The sequence below is a fragment of the Ylistrum balloti genome, unplaced genomic scaffold (genome assembly GCF_031769215.1).
Source record: "Ylistrum balloti isolate Yb309-2 unplaced genomic scaffold, AGI_CSIRO_Ybal_v1 Utg370042, whole genome shotgun sequence".
Lineage (NCBI taxonomy): Eukaryota > Metazoa > Mollusca > Bivalvia > Pectinida > Pectinidae > Ylistrum > Ylistrum balloti.
Genome location: NW_026782099.1, coordinates 246,584 through 268,811, shown reverse-complemented (window position 1 = coordinate 268,811; position 22,228 = coordinate 246,584). Strand labels below are relative to the sequence as shown.

General features: G+C 36.7%; 1 protein-coding gene across 1 annotated transcript; it reads left to right on the top strand.

Annotated features, from left to right (window-relative positions):
* The first annotated feature begins 1,045 nt into the window (after nucleotides 1-1,045).
* Nucleotides 1,046-20,827, top strand: LOC132549175 (uncharacterized). The gene is made up of 9 exons (XM_060213095.1): nucleotides 1,046-1,175; nucleotides 8,213-8,300; nucleotides 9,225-9,436; nucleotides 12,110-12,237; nucleotides 12,774-12,955; nucleotides 13,243-13,341; nucleotides 18,490-18,641; nucleotides 19,164-20,218; nucleotides 20,522-20,827. The coding sequence occupies exons 1-9, from the start codon at nucleotides 1,046-1,048 to the stop codon at nucleotides 20,825-20,827; spliced, it is 2,352 nt and encodes a 783-aa protein (XP_060069078.1).
* The last annotated feature ends 1,401 nt before the right edge of the window (nucleotides 20,828-22,228 follow it).

The following is a 22,228-nucleotide window of genomic DNA, read 5'->3' as shown; positions in this document are numbered from 1 at the left end:
ACGTTCTAATCGCACTGGCCTTTCACACAAGGTGGTTTACACGCTATTTAAAACTAAAAAGGCGTTAAATATTTGATTTGAGCTGCCGTATAATTACAATGATGATTGTTTGTGAAATGTTCCCGCAGGTCTCCATATTCCGGTTCTTCTGTTCAGTAGACCATGTAAATATTATACAGTTCATTTACATGGAGTTGATCAAACACAGGTACAAAGATGTGTTTGTATTCCTGACGAGGAAACATTTGAAAGGAAAAGTACTTGTTAGATTTCACTTCCCACCCGGCCCGCCTTCGTTTGTTTTGTATCAAAACTTAGTCATGCACACGTTGTCAAGTCTAATATTAAATACAGATATATATGGAGTATATACCTGTATATACAGTAGCATTATGTTTCTACTTTCCAATCAACGGGGCGGACACTCACTCAGCGGACATGTAGTGAAATCAATTGGCCAGGAAAGAAAACTCGAGTACTTTTGTTTAATGTCGAAGAAGTAAAGTTGTCCTATGGCTATACTTATATATCGGAATGTAAATGTATGTTTAAAATTTATGCTCAACAACTTGGGTGTCGCGCGTATAGAGTAGCTGTAAATTTTGTATTATTAGAGTAAAAGGCTCACTGTGGACAGTTTAGTAGTTGGCACTTTGGCGCGAGGACATGTGTAATATTGTTACCAGATAGAGATGCCACTAGGAGCCTTAGGCCCTCCATACACAGGACCCAACTGCTTAATACATGAGAGAAATGCTAACTAGTGTGAGGAAACTCCAATATGGAATATCACCAACATATACCATTTTACACAGAGTTGTGATAGCATCAAAATGTTTGTCGCATATAGCACTGCGATGTTTAAAGTGAGGAGTCGAGTTATTTATCTTTAAGTTTGTTGATGTGTAAGAGGCTTAAGAACACTTGTTAACATATAGGTAGCTTGTAATACAACAACTGCCAATCAATATGGGTATTTAATACTTCTGTATCCACGCGTGTAGAACACCGTTGTGTACCGACTGATGAGGATAACTTTTATACAATGGCACATATGCAAAAAAAAGTTGTGGATTTTATTTCCAAAAAACCTTCGGATAGGAAGGATGTTATCATACCGATATTTCTACCCTGGCTGAGGAAGAAAAGCAACCTCCTTCAGGATATGGACAAAGGTAAGACGCTGCTCATGTTAGCTACATCTGAACACCATTACGAAAACAATATATTGACGAATATTTGTTTTCAATGTAGTAATAATGGTGATCGTATTTTAGAGTCACATCAGAGTTGTTAGTCGAATGGGTGTTGCTGTGGGTGCAGTTTACTATGTACATGTATATAAGGGCTGATAGATTTCCATACCTATGGGGATGTTTGGGTAACCGTGATTCTTTGGGTTAGTGGGGTTACTATGCCTCTCGGTGTTAACAGGTAACTATGATTCTCGGGGCTGATAGGTAAATGTACATATGTGGTTTGTTGGATAACGATGCATCTCGGAGTTAATGTGCACAGCACATGTGGGTAGATGGGTAACTACAAGATGCATGCAAGGGTTATTGGAAGGTTTAGAGGACATGGAGGATATACGTTAGGGTTTGTGGGTTAATATATACATGCAAATGTAGGAATATTGTTAAAGTTTTACTAATGATCGGGACAAATTCGATAATATGACATACTTCAAATTAGCATTAAGGGAGTATTTCTATCGAAAATTCAAGGTCTAAGTTAATGTTAAAAAACGATGTTTTTCTATCCGTACAAATAAATTAACAGTATGCTTTTGTATGTAAAAAATAGGATTACAGATTTAAACACTCCCTATTTCCAGTGGTTGTCATCAGATAAATACAGAGGTTATTGTAGATATGTAAAGATTGACAGTATGAATTTACTATTATTCATTATATAATTCAAACAATGGCAAACCATTTAATGGCAAGTGACTGGAAACCTTTATCGAACAAAGTCACTTTTGTACCGAGGTTACCATGACATCAAGAACAAACACACATCTTTAAAAGTATCACATAGGTAGTGTTGTTTATGAAATTGTAAACTTTCGGCTGAAGGTTGAATAGAGTTGTGTACAGATATCTTTAAAACTTTGTTCTATGTGGTATGATGTGATACCATCTAAGCGTTCTATATCAGGTTCGTGTGGTGTGTTACTCTAGATTTATGATAAACCTATTTATACGCTTTCTCAAGACCATACACATCCATAGACAAACATTTATGGATGACTACAAATTACATACATTTTATTTCTCACGCGTCAAAGATAATTACCTTCCGGGTATAATTAACAGTTTCTTTTGACAATAAATGAAATTAAACTTTGTAAAGATTTAAGGTGTAAGAGGATATTCCTACATAGGCTTCAATATTGACGTGGTTAGAAACATCGAGTATTCAAATTAACGATAATTTGGTCTAGAGTACAAACAGGTGAATGGACTAAGTGACAAGAGAACTGTCTCTTTATAGATTAGTATCTGTTATATATCCATGGTTCAGCGACCCTCAATGATTCTATGCCTTCTTGTATAGAAGAACCACACAGTAATCTACCAATATTCGTTTTTTTAAATAATTACAAATCATTCATTTAATCAACATATATGCTATAACGTGCGTCATTTCAATAATGACATTTGAAAATAAACGTCTAAATTTGCCATTATTACCCATTTGGAAAAACTCCAGAGTGATTTAGGATTTTAAACTGGTATTCCTGGTATACCTTCACAAACATATTTTCAAAAAAGAAATCTTAAAAAAAAAGAAAGAATTTGTGTGGAATTTCATGACTGAAGAGATAAGTAGTCTAGCTATAATTAACTATAGTTGAATAGTGAAATAAAAAAGACCTAATACAAAAATAGACAGTAAGATCTTAATGTCTACGTCCTTTTTTGTAAGATAGTTTTCACATGATGTATGCTAAGACAGGTAAAAAGTAACATTAACCGGAAATTTATTGAAATATGAAGTTATTGCATCTCCTCGTTTAGATTTTATAATGTTTCTTCTATCACGTTTGATTTGATTTCCTTCAGTCGCCTCCTAGGTTTCAAAATATGGGCACATATCATCACTGACAAGACTTGGAAGGACGAAACAGTTGCACGTGGAAGTTTAATCCAATATTTTGCTCTGCTTTCTCTGATTCTATGTATTTAAAGCCGCTATTTACTTGTGTGTCTTTTGCACACTCTTGTGATTCCGGGTGGTAGACACTGCTTGTGGACCTTTTGTCCCCGGGCTTTGCGTTAATTGCATGCTACTTAAGTTCATTCTAATGGTGTTTATGAATGTACACACGTATACTTGACATTCCTTGGAAGTTATCAGATGTATGTAACGTCTTATAGGTTTTAAAATGTATACTGGTAGCATCACTGACGAGTCCTAGAAGGACGGAACATCTGCATGATGCAGTTTAATTCATTTTTTGGCTCTAGGTGCTATTTTTGTACATACTTAACATCATTAGATAAAAAAATTGCCCCAGGAAAGTAGCTGACGCAAAATATGATTTAATAACCTCTGTAATGTAAGTTAGCGAAGAGAAGATAATTATATCGCTCACGTTATATAATTTGAAGTTAATAATTGATAATATGGTCAGTCTGTGTCAGTACCAAGGCCATTGATACCTTGTTATGGGTTGCATAATCGGCTTACATTACCACGAGGGTGTCACTGTGGCAATAACCTCACTAGCCCGTCTATAGGAATAGAGTTGGTATCAAACACCGTCGCCAATCAATTAGGATTGAAATTATATATGAAAAACATTGACTTAGCCAATTCTCATTTCACAACAAAGCATATTAAAGGTGGTTGTTGTCTTGCAATCGTCTGGTTCGAGTGTGTTCGACCTGGGGCTGTGTACATTAACACGCAGGTATAGCATGGAACTACACACAGACCATACACCGATAACACTGTACTGTCAATATGTTTTCTTAGCTCAATTACATATATTTAGATTTATTTCTTGTCCTTGAATATCACTAATACTTTCATTTCTAAACGTTTGTGTACATTTATTTAGCAACCTTTATACATATATATGTAGTTAGGAGCTTATAACAGGCCCATTTCAATGGAACATCTGCTTCCACGTCTGACCAAATCAAATTTGACCAATAAATTACACGTTTATTGAATTAGAACATTTATTCAATCAAACGGTTTATTCTCGTAAGAGGTCAAATATAAGATGCAACGTTTGTGTAGATTTGTCTATCTCGGAGTTCTTCAGCTTACAATGGGTTTAATATAGATGTTATTTTCGGATCACATACAAACTAACGTTATATAAGTAGCTTAACCGACCTTATCAAATTACCTGGATTCTACGAAAAATCTTCAAACACTTAACAGCAGATAATAAGTCGGAGTTGTTCTTAATAAATGTCTCGTGATTAGTATGGTATTACGGTTGACTCTAATGTTTAGTTTTTTTCTTTATGTAATTTTAAAACAACAATGATAAGTTCACAAAATCGTCATTCTTACTCGATAAAAACTGATAAACAATGTACATTTTAGAATAAAATAAGACCAGGTGTTGCTAGAGGGAAGGTGACTTCTACTATATAGTTACAATTACTGGAACCATCACGTGATAATTGTAAGGTTTGATCACGTGATGGCTAACATTGAAAACAAAAGCACCGAGTCCATCAATAAATGAAAACGTGTAAAATCTTGTATGACAAAATGAAATAGAACATTGCCCCAATGATATTTGGACAGAAATAAACTGCCCTTACTCTTTCTAGTTCTGGTAGAGTCTAAATCTTTTTAATATGATTACAAATATCATTGGTAGTAACATTGAAACGTTTCGCACATTTATCAAATTTTAGAACAACAATGTATATTATATGTAATGTTTGTAAAAGGTATTATATAGTTTGTTACTGGTATTTAGAATACATCAAACTAGAACTTATGAACTCCATTCCCTTATAATATAGGATATCACAGGTGCGGAATAGTAGATAAAGTAAGGCATGATCTTTATAATCATGGGTACAAAGGACACAAACGTTCCACGTTAGTTTATAAAGCGACCATGATTAATTTGCGAGGGTATTGTCCGATTGGGGAAAGAGATTGGTAAAGTCAAATCTTAAATTTACCAGGTATGTTTGTGTAAAATCTCAATAACAAATAGATTGTCAGAATCAATGTTTACAAACTCTGAACTGAAGAGTTCTCCATTCAGAGTGTTGTCCATACAAGTGAATTATGAATCACTTGAAACATAACAACAATAGACCAAGGTTGAGGACAACATGATCACGCGGAGATAATAAATGTCAAGAATAAATATCGTTGTTAGCGTTCAGTCCGTACAATTTTTACTACCTTAAAGTGTTCAAATGTAATTTGTAGCAATCAATGTTATTCATATCAGAACTTCAGAAAAAACATGGGACGTCCATGTGAAAATGTTGCAAAATCGCATAATTTTAACCTTGCAGAAATTCTTCACGTTAGACGCGCTATAATACTAATCGTTTTTACAACACTTAAAATATTTTCACCTGAACACTTTACAAATATGCCACATGTTCATACAAGTTAAACTTTTGCAAGGTTGTCACACTCCAAATTGAAGAGTACTGGCGACATGAAAGTTATACAGTACTAGCAATATCGGAACTTTTGAGACATTTGAACATCTCTGCCACACTGTACCTGTAAAACCCGATCTAATCAATAGTTTACACTATTGTAACTAAACTTTCCGTATCAATACGAGGTTCTGTAGTATAAGCTTTACTATCAGGACATATCAAGTGCACCAGAATATGTCCATCATCCATTCAAATCTACCATCATCCATTCAAATGTACCAGCTAAAAAATCGAAAACCAATTACATTCATGGATTTTTTATGTTGATGTGATGATAAGTATGGTTGTTTTGCCTGCAATCAATAACTTTACAGAGTGATCATTGTTTTTACAAAAACGATTAAATACCAACATGTCAACTTAATCAATACTCAAATTCACTAAAACTATGGCAAAATATAAACAAAAAAAAAAGAGATCTACACGAAGACTCCGGAGAAAGTATCTGGAGAAAAAGGATGAGATGTTTTAGGAGATAAAGCATCTCCTGCTTCATCGACGTCATCCGCCATGTAAACATTTGGTCGATCCAAGTAGGTAATGTCACTTTTTCAAATGAGAACAAGGTATACAACAACGCAGCCAACAGGCAAACTAACATCGACCACGCCAAGCTTCATATCACACAAAGAAAAAGAATATTTCTCAATGAGAAATTGCCGAAAAACTGCCCGTGAAGCACAGGAAACTTGTCCTCAATGTTATGAAATTTCACAGAGAGGAACGAATAGCGAAATGAGAACAAGGAAACAATAACGGAACCACAGGCTTAATAACAAACATCAAACATACCTAGTTTAATATCGCAAAAGGAAATAGAATATTTCATCTTGACGACCGTAAAACTTCGCCATGATCGTCGTGATTGTCGGCTGGCTACACGGAAATTGTGATATTGGGGACAGGCCTTTGAAATCAAATCAACTGTGAAATGTACTCAGCATAGGTCGGGGAACCAGGAATGTTGCTATCTCATAATGGTAATTTCGGAAAATTCACAAAAGGGAATTCGAAATCAAAATTTAGGCTTTAGCATCAAAGATGAGCCCTAGAAGGACACTACAACTGTATGAAGTAGCATCACTGACGAGTCCTAGAAGGACAACTGTATGATGTAGTATCACTGACGAGTCTTAGGAGGACAGCTGTATGATGTAGCATCACTGACGAGTCCTAGAAGGACAGTTGTATGATGTAGTATCACTGACGAGTCCTAGAATGACAGTTGTATGATGTAACATCACTGACGAGTCCTAGAAGGACAGCTGTATGATGTAGTATCACTGACGAGTCCTAGAAGGACAGTTGTATGATGTAGTATCACTGACGAGTCCTAGAATGACAGTTGTATGATGTAACATCACTGACGAGTCCTAGAAGGACAGCTGTATGATGTAGTATCACTGACGAGTCTTAGAAGGACAGCTGTATGATGTAGCATCACTGACGAGTCCTAGAATGACAGTTGTATGATGTAACATCACTGACGAGTCCTAGAAGAACAGTTGTATGATGTAGTATCACTGACGAGTCCTAGAAGGACAGTTGTATGATGTAACATCACTGACGAGTCCTAGAAGGACAGCTGTATGATGTAGTATCACTGACGAGTCTTAGAAGGACAGCTGTATGATGTAGCATCACTGACGAGTCCTAGAAGGACAGCTGTATGATGTAGCATCACTGACGAGTCCTAGAAGGACAGCTGTATGATGTAGCATCACTGACGAGTCCTAGAAGGACAGCTGTATGATGTAGTATCACTGACGAGTCCTAGAATGACAGTTGTATGATGTAGTATCACTGACGAGTCCTAGAATGACAGTTGTATGATGTAACATCACTGACGAGTCCTAGAAGAACAGTTGTATGATGTAGTATCACTGACGAGTCCTAGAAGGACAGTTGTATGATGTAACATCACTGACGAGTCCTAGAAGGACAGCTGTATGATGTAGTATCACTAACGAGTCCTAGAAGGACAGTTGTATGATACAGTGTAATTAAATGGTTATGTCTACTGTATGTAACTCTAAAGCTGTATCAAAATGTGTTATTCAATTGTGTGTCTTTTGTATAATCATCTAGATGTACATGACGGTTGTCTACGATCCGGTAGAAGAAATGTACAGTTAAAAAAGATAGCGTGTATAATTTATACAAATATGTTTTCTGCACAATATATGGAAACAAGTTTTCACACAAGTTATAAAGTTGGCACAATAGAAATACATTGGCTCATTCTAACAATGAAAACATTCTGTGGACGCAGTCGTTCGCTTTGGTAGATGTAATCTGCAATCGTTCAGAGCTTACATCTAACAATAAAGAGTTCAATATTGATTCTTTTACGTATTAGATATTGTTATGCTGCCTTCATGAAGATAACAACAACAATCATATAATGTTACTCTTAAACTGTCAGGATGGACAATGTATTGCAAAACCGCATTATCATTGGGCACAACGTGCTCCTTGTTTTCTAAATGTCAATCATTTACATTGTGAATTTAAACAACTTTTTTGAGGATTTTTTTTATTTTCAGATGTCCTTACTGACGTCATGAGGAACTGTGCATATCAAAAGGCAAATCGTGATGACGTCATCATCACTCAAGGGGAGCAAGGAGACAGGTAAATGGAGAAATCAGATACAGGGAGCAAAATCGGACACTTTGGAATACAATGAAAGTTGTAGGGGTCAAAGATCGATTGTGTTAGAAGGAATATAAACTAAAGGGTAGTGATTGATTAGACTTGGGACCGGAATGGAGGTGTAAATCTCGTTTTCGGAGATTGCGCCCCGATATGAAGAAAGAAGGATATTTTTAGATGATTTCGGACCGGATATAAAAGGTAGAACCCTGGTAGAGGAACACTGATAGAAAAGGTCAGCTACTTGTCGGTAGGGAGGAAAACTTGTCCCGGAGAGGGAAGATTCTGTAGCCTATAGTGTCATTCTATGCCATTGATAAAAGTTTATATACCTTTATAACCACAATTAAAACATAACCACATGAGGTTCACAGTGTTTTGTACTACACCACATTCGAATTCGTATCTCTGAAAGGATACAAGCAATATTGGTATTCAGTGTAGGCTGTGGGATGTAAACAGAGAAAGAAAACAATATTTGATGAAAAGGTAATATAATTATATGTACAGTAAGAAACTGAACACCACAATAAAGGTAAAATAAATGGGACATTGTTGTGACTAACAATATAAAAACAAGATGAAACATCAATTTGGGAAAGAAAAATATTTTCCCACAAGCGACCTGCTGGATATTGACAAGGTTTTCAGTGTAATAGATCACTATCGTCACTGTCTCTCCTCGGCTTGTCTCTCATGAACGTCCTTGGCCGGATTACCATATTGATACATTTCATTAATCGATTAATGCCATTGTTCTGCTGTATATATACAGTGTATACAAGTACAGATTGAATAGATTTGTTTAACAGAATCTATAACTCACTTTGCTACGGACGCGATCTATTTCATTTTCTCTGGCTATCGATAGGCACACAGAATATATAACACTGTCTTTTGCAGTTTTTACATCATGTTGACGGGCAGAACCTCCGTATATATCACTCCGATCAAAGTTGAAGACGACCAGCAAGATACAACGGCGGTCAGTCAGGAACAACAAGAAAACGACGACACGAAAAAGGATATTGATGAAAGTTCACAGGAAGAAGAGGAAACAGACGAAACTGAACCATTAGATCGATCGAAATTTGGAAAATTCATCATGCACTATGGTAAGAATTGTTTTGTTTTCTTGCTGTTTTTATCTTCATGTATCAACAGGTTTTTGTTTCTTTATGCGTCAGTTATGGTGTAATTCCTATGCTGTTTTGTATATCTTTCCTGTTATGTCTTACATATATAGGTATGTATATATATATGTCTATACATTTTTATATCGGATACAATGAACATGTTATTTTCTTTCTATTTCTGCTAATTTGCCTTCCTTAGAAATTAATTATCACCCTGTTGTTCCAATCAATATTTCAACGCCCCTGACCATTCATAGTAGTTTGTTAAAACGAATAATACATTTATGTACAATTATTTCTTGATCACAAGATGTTGCGTGTCATTAACATTACAGAATAGTTTAGAAAACAACATTGATTGGGGAATGCTTTATGTAATAGCTGTCGCCCACTTGTACTCGTCTTTATATCCTGATCAACACGTAATGTTAAAACACACAATAGTATTTACACAAACTATCGATCAATTAATTATCGAGTCTCTGTGGTTTTGCAGGTTCAAAGTCTTATTTGAGGCGTTCTGAATATCGATAAAATTTGAAAGACGTTGTATTCTTATGGCCGTGTCTGGTTGTGTTCCTACAAAATGTTATTGCAGTCATTATATGTTATCTAAGAAAAATAAAACACAGAGTCAATTGGAACCATAACATTTCAAAATATGATGGACACGGTATATTATGTAATGTGACAAGTATTGAATGCTTGATATTGAGTAATGAAAACAGTCATGAGTGTGGCAGACCATGGGTATGTGTGACATTGTGTAATATAACAGACCATGGGTATGTGTGATATTGTGTAATATGACAGACCATGGGTATGTGTGATATTGTGTAATATGACAGACCATGGGTATATGTGTTATTGTGTAATATGACAGACCATGGGTATGTGTGTTATTGTGTAATATAACAGACCATGGGTATGTGTGATATTGTGTAATATGACAGACCATGGGTATGTGTGTTATTGTGTAATATGACAGACCATGGGTATGTGTGATATTGTGTAATATAACAGACCATGGGTATGTATGTTATTGTGTAATATGACAGACCATGGGTATGTGTGATATAGTTTAATATGACAGACCATGGGTATGTGTGATATTGTGTAATATGACAGACCATGGGTATGTGTGATATTGTGTAATATAACAGACCATGGGTATGTGTGTTATTGTGTAATATAACAGACCATGGGTATGTGTGTTATTGTGTAATATAACAGACCATGGGTATGTGTGATATTGTGTAATATGACAGACCATGGGTATGTGTGATATTGTGTAATATAACAGACCATGGGTATGTGTGATATTGTGTAATATAACAGACCATGGGTATGTGTGTTATTGTGTAATATAACAGACCATGGGTATGTGTGATATTGTGTAACATAACAGACCATGGGTATGTGTGTTATTGTGTAACATGACAGACCATGGGTATGTGTGATATTGTGTAACATGACAGACCATGGGTATGTGTGATATTGTGTAATATGACAGACCATGGGTATGTGTGATATTGTGTAATATGACAGACCATGGGTATGTGTGATATTGTGTAATATGACAGACCATGGGTATGCGTGATATTGTGTATTGTGTAATATGTGTGATATTGTGTAATATGACAGACCATGGGTATGTGTGATATTGTGTAATATGACAGACCATGGGTATGTGTGATATTGTGTAATATGACAGACCATGGGTATGTGTGATATTGTGTAATATAACAGACCATGGGTATGTGTGATATTGTGTAATATGACAGACCATGGGTATGTGTGATATTGTGTAATATGACAGACCATGGGTATGTGTGATATTGTGTAATATGACAGACCATGGGTATGTGTGATATTGTGTAATATGACAGACCATGGGTATTGGGGATATTGTGTAATATGACAGACCATGGGTATGTGTGATATTGTGTAATATAACAGACCATGGGTATGCGTGATATTGTGTAATATAACAGACCATGGGTATGTGTGATATTGTGTAATATAACAGACCATGGGTATGTGTGATATTGTGTAATATAACGTGATATTGTGTAATATAACAGACCATGGGTATGTGTGATATTGTGTAATATAACAGACCATGGGTATGTGTGATATTGTGTAACATAACAGACCATGGGTATGTGTGATATTGTGTAATATGACAGACCATGGGTATGTGTGATATTGTGTAATATAACAGACCATGGGTATGTGTGATATTGTGTAATATAACAGACCATGGGTATGTGTGATATTGTGTAATATGACAGACCATGGGTATGTGTGATATTGTGTAATATGACAGACCATGGGTATGTGTGATATTGTGTAATATAACAGACCATGGGTATGTGTGATATTGTGTAACATAACAGACCATGGGTATGTGTGATATTGTGTAACATAACAGACCATGGGTATGTGTGATATTGTGTAATATGACAGACCATGGGTATGTGTGATATTGTGACAAAACGTAATAGGAAAGGGACTTGAATATCATGCCAGCTAGGGACAGTTAACCATGCTTTGATGAATCATATGAATGATACAGAATCGAAATTATACTTTCATATTGCGCAAGTGAAAACAGACATATACAGTCTTAAATGGTTTTATTTGATACAGAAGGTGGAAAGAGTTTTGGAGAAGTCGCTTTGATGAGTGAAGATTCCGTGAGGAATGCTACGATTATAGCAGACGAGGAGACGGATCTGTTGGTTATCAGCCGAGAACTCTTCAATCGATCAATCAAGGTACTCTACCAATTATCAATTCACCCAATGGACAGTTGACGTCACGTGATGTTATAGACAGCAATATGGTCGCCATCAGCATGATGACATGCGCCGCTTTGAGTATCTGGACGTCCGTAAAAGACTTGGGCATAGTTAATTGCAATCATGACGTTATTGTCCTTTGTCATATTAACCGGATCGGTACCTGGAGGTTCATATATAAAAGAACTACTTCATTAGCACTTCAAAACGTATAATTGGTTTCCTCAATTTACATTTTTGTTACCAATGATTTATATAAAAACCAAAACGATTTCGGTAGTTCGATAGTTAAAAAAGAAGTTTCTCGATGAAATAAAACCGTTATATGATAATTTATTGTTAGTTACCAGGATTATCTAGGCGTTCTCAGGCTTTCTGTAAATAAGTGTGACATAATATGTTTATCTCTTTTACTCGATCGTAAATATATATCATTCAATATTATTATGACTAAATACAAGTTAGAAAGTTAGTAATATCAACATAGAGGTATTTTATCGTCATTATTACAGGCGAAACAGGAAGAAGAATATGAGGAAAAGAAGGACTTTATCAACAAAAGTCCATTTTTCCATAATTGGTCACCAAAGTTCAAACGTCTTCTGGAAATGAGTATAAGGAAAGAGCAGTATCCTTTTGGTAGTACCATTGTGAGACAGGGAGAAGCGGCATGTGGACTGGTGTTTCTGTTAAGGTAAGTCCACTGGTAAATCGTTCTTAGAAGACAGATTTAACGTCAATGTATTTCACCTCGGAATAGGTTTCACTGATCTCACCGTACTGTCTACACGCCTGTTAAAGACAGTGTAAAGTTACAGACGACAATACTGTTACGTCGCTTCACGGTTTTAAACGCCTAAAGAACAGTATAGTAGAGATTTGGTTTCCATGACGTACAAACATGACACGTTCATGTCACCTCCATTTGAAAACAAATTAAACAATGGACAGATTAAAAGTCAATGATATTTTTTTCAATAGTGGTCAAGCAAAGGTGACAGTGAACCCATCTCATCACAACGGCCAGTTCCCATTACTGACGAAACAGGAAATAAATCCGATTGCCAAGGAAATAGGAAGGTAAGATATATATCGGGCTAAAGTTTTCGGTTTAATACATCCAAATGTGCCCCACACCTATAATATCTCCACCACAAATTATCGTTTTTTCACTGAGCACAGATAACGCTGTGGATACAAGCTGTCATTCTTAGGCCTCCAGTTTTTGATGGACTCGGCCGTCTATCTAAAGTCTCTAAGTTTGTGTGGGTAGCGTTGGACACAGCTGTCTATATAAAGTCTCCAGTTCTATACAATAACTCTGAGCACAGTTATCAATCTTAAGTCTCTGATTTTGTATGGTTAGCGATGAAAACAGCTACATATATCTGTATGAAGTATCATGTTCTGTACGGATAATGCTGGGCACAGCTACCTATCTAAAATCTCTGGTTTTGTATGGGTAGCGCAGGACACAGCTACATGTATCTGTATGAAGGCACATGTTCTGTATGTGTAGCGCAGGACACAGCTACATATATCTGTATGAAGGCACATGTTCTGTATATCTGTATGAAGGCACATGTTCTGTATGGGTAGCGCAGGACACAGCTACATGTATCTGTATGAAGGCACATGTTCTGTATGGGTAGCGCAGGACACAGCTACATATATCTGTATGAAGGCATATGTTCTGCACGGATAACGCTGGGCACAGCTACCTATCTAAAGTCTCCAGTGTTGTATGGGTAGCGCAGGACACAGCTACATGTATCTGTATGATGTCATATGTTCTGTACGGATAACACTAGAAACAGCTATCTGTCCTAACGTCTCTGGTTTTGTTTGAGTACCGCTTGACACAGCTATAGCGTGCCCGGTTTTGTTTATATAGTGCTGCACGCGAAGATCTGTCTAACGTTTAAAGCTTTGCAGAGGTCTGTTTAATCTGGAATGTGATTGAGTCCTTGTGAGTTGACGATGTATATATATGTTGATGAGGTATACGTTGTCAGTGATCTCATCTTTTCACCGTTTCCTTTTGTGCTGACGCTGTGTTATAGTTCGCCCTTGTGTGCTGACGCTGTGGTATAGTTCGCCCTTGTGTGCTGTAGCTGTGGTATGGTTCGTCCTTGTGTGCTGAAGTTGTGGTATGGTTCGTCCTTGTGTGCTGTAGTTGTGGTATGGTTCGTCCTTGTGTGCTGACGCTGTGGTATGGTTCGTCCTTGTGTGCTGTAGTTGTGGTGTGGTTCGTCCTTGTGTGCTGACGCTGTGGTATGGTTCGTCCTTGTGTGCTGACGCTGTGTATGTGTCCTTGTGTGCTGTAATTGTGGTATGGTTCGTCCTTGTGTGCTGTAGTTGTGGTATGGTTCCTCCTTGTGTGCTGTAGTTGTGGTATGGTTCGTCCTTGTGTGCTGACGCTGTGGTATAGTTCGTCCTTGTGTGCTTTAGTTGTGGTGTGGTTCGTCCTTGTGTGCTGACGCTGTGGTATGGTTCGTCCTTGTGTGCTGACGCTGTGGTATGGTTCGTCCTTGTGTGCTGTAATTGTGGTATGGTTCGTCCTTGTGTGCTGTAGTTGTGGTGTGGTTCGCCCTTGTGTGCTGCCGCTGTGGTATGGTTCGTCCTTGTGTGCTGTAATTGTGGTATGGTTCGTCCTTATGTGCTGTAGTTGTGATGTGGTTCGTCCTTGTGTGCTGTAATTGTGGTATGGTTCGTCCTTGTGTGTTGGCGTCGCAGCATATTTCGCCATTTTGTTGACGCTGTAGTAAATTTACTTTGTGCCGTCCCTTATTTCAGTGTGAATTTTGTTTGAATACCGTAAGATTAATTAAACCTATACTCGTATACTTAACCATTGAATGGCGTCAGCTTCTGTTTATTACCAGCTATGTTTAATGTGGCGATAGTTATCTGTATTAAACTAGTAAACTATAATAAATGTATAAAATTTGTGTGGATTTCTTTCACATTTTACTATTTTGATATCTATCACTCGTGCTCCACGCACTTGTGAAAGCTAACCACATTTTAAACATGTATTTATTATTTATGACGATATTAAATATATATTCTATTTTTATTTAATTCTATTCGATTTACAACAACATGTCAATGTGAACACGATTTAGTCTGTACCCATTCATAGAAACTTTTATTTGTTAATACATAATTCACTACCATAATTTCCCTGTATTATGATAAATCGGTACACGAGAGAATACGGTCTCCGTATTTACACCTGATTGACTTTAATTAATTACTTAATTTTAAGACTTTTGCTGATATACTTTGATATTTAGCTTATAAATGATTTGTTCTTTAATCCAAATTCGTAGTAAAGATACATCTGTTCAGTGCTATTCATTAAAAAGTAGTCTTCACATATATAAAGATACGTGTGTAAAAACACTACGTCATCGTCCATTACCGTGAGTTTTAATTAATCTTTATACATGAAAGATGTGACGAAAACATAAAATTTATAGATATATTAGAAATAGGTTTCTGACAGTGTTACTAAGTAGTAAACTTATAACATGGATAGTGATACTATATCAACAATATTAACCAGTTTGCTTTTAGGACATTTGGTCGTAAAATGTAAAATATCACAGTCACCGTTTTCTATGATTTCAAACGTAGCATGACAACCGAAACTGTGAAATCGTGAGTGTTTCCCAAAGGTATACGTGTTTATATTGTAGCATCACAATTACACCTGTGTTTGTATTATTAACATATATTGGGGTTTATATATGATGTAAAGCAAATAAATGATCTAATTTGTATATCGTTTTACAGGTATTCAAACATTCCATCAACACGAGAAACCATTGACAGAAAATTGTATTATAACAATCTGACCACGACGTCAACAAGTACCAATTAAGATATACACTTATTCTCGTGTTACATAGAAACGCGAGACAATTTTCTCGTCCTAATTCAGATGTTTACTAATACCTACACGTACATGTTAGAGGACAAACAGAAAAGAGAAGTACCGACTGTTTAAGTATGTTTCACATGCTCTTGTCATGTTTGTTAAGTATTCCACAAACACTGGAGTTCTAACGGGTACCTCATTAATTAATAATGATGTGAATTGGACTTGGATGGAGTGTTATTTGATCACACGGTTTTAACCGCAACACTTTTAATTTACTAAAACCGTACATTATCATAAGAGGTGCTATGTTTGTATTACCGATCTCACCAACTTCTTCAAAAACTTCACGATATACTAAATACACACCCTATTAGTTCAAGAATACTCGAGCCCATAGAATTCTAGAATACCCTAACGACTTAACAAATTATATTCACAGAGTCTATGAACTAAAACGCTGATATGATAGTTAGAAGTCGGAGACATGGACAGACACCAGATAAATACCCGTAGTATAGTTCTATTTTTAGATGTATCCGTCGCTATATATAGCTACGCAACCATCTGGGAGAGATTTTGAAGCATGTCATTAGAATTTTTTTATGGTTATACAAAGAAAATATAGAAAACCAGTGCAAAATACCGAAAACCAGCGAAATATATCGAAAACCAGCTAAATATACCGAAAACCAGCGAAATATATCGAAAACCAGTGCAAAATACCGAAAACCAGCGAAATATATCGAAAACCAGTGCAAAATACCGAAAACCAGCGAAATATATCGAAAACCAGCGAAATATATCGAAAACCAGAAGGAAATATAGAAAACCAGTTGGAAATTTCGAAAACAAGCGAAAAATCACAAGTGAGCGAGTTTTAACGTGATCCCCCCCATCCCCCCCCCTTTAGTATCCAAAATACCCTATCGCTTTTAATGTTACTCTTCACTCTCCAATATATTCTTAATATTTCGTATGTCCGATTAGGATCATGGTTCCTTGTGGATTTCAATAAGAGTGGCTCCTAGATTCACCAAGTTGTCTTTATGGAAAAACCCTGAGATGAAGTTTTAACCATTATTTGACGCATATTGTTGTCCGACTGAAAAAAATATTTATTTTGTGTTATGTACCGTTCTTTAAGTTTATGTATCTCTGCCTAATTATAAGATGTATTCCAGTACTTTGCTGGTCAAACATCTCCCCGTTACATCCGGCTTGCCTGTGTTTAGCTGTTAAATGAGAGAGAACAAATATTGTCCTATTCGGTAGATTCCTCTATGTATATATTTGTAATATATCGATAAAGAGCATATAGTCACACAACACTTGTTTGATTAAAGGAACATCAAATAACTGTACGAAGTTGAACTTTGGTTGTTGTTGTAGAGTAAAACGGTATTTTCAAAACAAAACACTTACCGCCCTGTACAATAATTACTGGAACGTGCGAAGTTCAGCAAGCCCCCTAAAACACGGAACGTCACCCTGACTATCAAGACTCTGATTTTGTAATCACAGCACTATAAACTGTTCAAAACCATTCCACTCACTTGAAACGAACCATCATAGATGCTAGATTTTCACAAAATTTCAGATAAATCAAATCTCCAAGGATGGCATTGTCTATAACAGTTGTGTTTAATGGCCGTGCATAAACAATGACACTCAGATATGTAAAAGGAAAACACCGAAAATTAAAGATTTTACAAAAGTCTGAAGCTATAAATAACGAATACATAGGTCACGAAGGGATAAATCTGTCTTTTATTGTCTAATTCATGCCTCATTCAACGCAATAATGAGAAAATTACGGTCCTAGTTATACTGTCAATGATCTGTTCTGTATGAGAACATCAGTCTTCTTGCCTTATTTTATATCATAGCGTCGGTTCTATAATCATTATAGTATGTTAATATCGTTATTTGCTATTTAAAAGTAAATAACATATCTGGAATCCGATGTTTTATTTGGAACTTTGAACAAATTTTACCTTGGAGTTGAACTTTTTTCACGGCTATGCCATCTAACCGAACCTTAAAAAGGTTGGAAAAACTTATATCATTTAGAAAGAAATTTATTTCTAGGTGGTGAAGGATAAAACTAGTTAGTAAACTGGTCGTTACATGTGGAGACTTATAAATGGTGAAGTGATATGGTGTAAACCAGAAGAAACCCCTTCTATACGACAGCCAATGTACGGTCAGCAATGTTAATCTATTGTAGTCTATCTAACTGGGCACAAAAGATTAACACCAAACCAATGTATTTTGTGTAAGAATCATTTTATCATGTATAAAGTCTTGAGTCTCAACAGTATTTTTTTCTTTCCAATTAGAAATTCATACAACAAAATAGTGAAGAAGCGAGAACGTAACTTTACTCAGCATCAGATACAGATCCGTCGGAAGGAGGGTTACGCGGCGGCAGAGAAGAGAGTCATGAGTCGTACAGTGGAGCTTTGTTGTATTGAATCTAACGATGTCGTAGGTGAGTAAGTCTTGTCAGAGTATCACGTCTTGTCAGAGACTCAAGTCTTGTCAGAGTATCGAATCTGGTCAAAGTATCGAATCTGGTCAAAGTATCAAGTCAGAGTATCCAGTCTTGTCAGAGAATCAAGTTTTTTCAGAGTATCAAGTAGTGTGAGAGAATCAAATCTCAAATTTGTCCTTTTGTAAGCAGGCCCTTATATGATAGGTCACTACGTAGTAAATAATGAAAAAAGTCCATTGTTCACGGTACTTAAGTCATGTAACAATACGAATCAAACCATATGGCTTTATTTTAATAACGTAATATAAAGAAACATCGGAGTGAACATCTATTAACAATGCATGCGGATTTTCACATCCGTTAGAAAGATAATGATTTGGGGAAAAGGTTTTTAAAGAACTTTACAAACATCTAAAACATAATGTTCTTAACTGGCGTATGAGTCCTCCAAGAATGGTCCCCCATACCTATAGGTTTTATTAACATGAAAGTTCATTATTGATGTCTTTGAACTTTTAGGAGATATCGAGATGGTGATGGAGCTAGAGAGAAGTACATGTACTGTACATTGTACTGAGAACACAACAGCGATGGTGCTAGACACAAAGAACTATGACAGGTTGATAGCCAAGAAAAACATGCACACCATTAGAAAACTGTGCAAGTCTGCTCTCCAGAAGGTTCTTTGTAGAGCTAATTCAGGAAAAGGATCTCAAGTACCACTGCTAGATATACTCCAAAAAAAGTTACAGGAAAAACTGCCACCAAAGGACAACAACCTAAAACCTAAAACTGATCGATCTAAGTCAGTAGTGATGGAGCAGCTGATTCAGTTCTTCCTGAAGGACAAAGCTCCTCTCATTGAGCCGTGTGTACCAAATGCCTTGTATTATCGAATGAAATCCGAAAAACGTGCAAAAATGATAGAAATTAACGAAATGAAATTGAAGGGACAAGGGAATAAAGTGGAAAATAGGTTATATGACTATCGGTCCCGTAGGAAGGTGGCACGAAGTATGAAACAGTTGAAAAGCATGAGAGCAGAGAATGATCTCTTACGGACCAGCCAATCGGCGTGGGACTATCCACAATCTTCTCGCACCAGTTTACGGCCTCGCACCGCACTAGGCATACACAGGGAAATCAGTCATTCTCCCTCTTCTAGACCACATACCGCTGGAATATTCCACCTTACCGAATGCAACAACGCAGACGAGGAATCAGTTGTTTCACCTACCAGGGATGAACCAAGTGTTGCAATGTCAGATATATTAGAACAGATTGATCTCGTACAGAAAGAGAAAACAGAAGTCAGATCTAAAGTGATTTGTTCAGCAATGGCCGTCAGTGAAATTAACAAAACGAGCATGAGGAATGGAGGAAGTTCATCGAGTGCACTAACAGCCATGGAACCTTTCGACGAAGATTACTTTGACTGGGAAACGAGCGAGAGGAACCTATGTAACTTGGAAGACAGGATCAAACAGTTTTGCTCTGACGGTGACAGCAGGCCAAGCAAAGTGGCACCACAGGTAGCTGCTCTTAGGAGATTCAGCATCCGGGACGAGAAAGAGGTTAGTCATTTCATATTCAAAGAGCTCCATTTTTCGCACAATATTTCATTTTTGAACGTCAACGTACTCTAAATTTAAGTCTCCAAACAACACTTTTTGCAAACATTCTTAAAATCGAAAGCTTCTTCCTTGTAAATCCTTCATTACTTCATATATATCCCGATTCTATTGAATCGTTTTTTAATAAGAAGGAAAAGCAGTCGTAAATCTCTTTCCTTGAAACCATTCTAACACGAGTAAGGGAACCATGTCACTTTTCTTTCTGAAATAAACATTAATTTCTAATTGTGTGACGTTTTACAGGATGAGTCTTCGTTTGAGGTTAAGGTTCCTAAACCTGGAGGAACGGTATTTATAAAATCAAAGCCATGCCATCTTCCTCAAAAGGCAAATATTCACTCTGACGGGCATCAGCACGTTCGACGGTTTGTTGTAACACGAGATGAGACACAAGATATTTCCTCTATGTTGTCAAGACGACCTAAATCTGCACGGCCTACTCGCAGCATCAGCCCTCCCTCGCTCAGCGGCAGACGACCTAAAACTGCCATTGGGGGAAGGACATCTTTCAGTCGAACTGAATCCCTTGTACAAATGGTCGCTTCTTAAATCTGGCCTCGTCATGTATGGAATGTATGGTTCTATAGATCAGATCCCATGCAGCATACTTCTGGTTACGACATTTCATAGCGTTACTATTACACATAGACTTAATTCGGTGTTTCATAATGTGGATTGCAAAATCATAAAGATTGTCTGAACCGAAAATTAACGTTTTCAAGTGAGATCAGTTGTAGTTTTAATAGGTATGAACATTAAAAATGATTATTTACCTGTATTTGGGAATACAAAATGCAATTTTCCCTTAAAATGCCAGTTAAACCTTTGCAGGTCAGCTTTGTATCCAGAGACATTTTCATCTGTTCATTTGTTTCTTCTTATTCTGTTTTGATATCAGCACACATAAGTTACGGATAATTTTCGGACAGTATTCCGTTCGGATATCTCGGACGTCAACATTATTGAAGTACTCAATAAAGACAATACAGTGTTACTCAAGACTTCCTTTTTATCAGTAGTATTGAAACGTTTTCTGAAGGTAGAAATAAATATAGGATGACATCCTTACCTATTTGATACTGTACTTATAATAACTAGAACTTTCTACGTGTTTTTTTGTTTTATAAGACGTATCGTGCATAACATATCCCTAGGGAACATGTCGTGTTCGTCATATATAACAAAAATATGCAGTAAAGGCCACACCTAGACATGGATATATCTGCTGTAACACTCGGTAACAATTGTAACAATTTAAACAGATTATTCATTTTGATCGATAGGTTTTGAAAGAAAGAGTTTTTGAAATATGTGCAATATATGTTAAATACGCCGATGGTGACTTTATTTATCACAAATGTGTCTGACCATCCTAACATATATATATGTATGTCATGCGTTATATATTGCATGCACTTACACGTGTGTGTCCGTTGACAATTTACATGTACCTACTTAACGCTGGATTAATGACAGACAGACACCATCGTTCATTTCTCTTTCATTCCTTAAAAACAGGTCGTTAACTCCTGGCAAGTCGTCAGCACCAGTGATTGAAGGGAAACTCGTCAGAACATGTCATAGTGGGCTCGGTCGTCAGTACATGTATAGAAGGCAAGGTCGTCAGCACATGTCATAGAGGGCAGGGTCGTCAGTACATGTTATAGAAGGCAAGGTCGTCAGCACATGTCATAGAGGGCTCGGTCGTCAGTACATGTATAGAAGGCAAGGTCGTCAGCACATGTCATAGAGGGCTCGGTCGTCAGTACATGTATAGAAGGCAAGGTCGTCAGCACATGTTATAGAAGGCAGGGTCGTCAGTACATGTCATAGAAGGCAGGGTCGTCATTACATGTTATAGAATGCAGGGTCGTCAGCACATGTTATAGAAGGCAAGGTCGTCAGTACATGTTATAGAAGGCGAGTCGTCAGTACATGTTATAGAAGGCA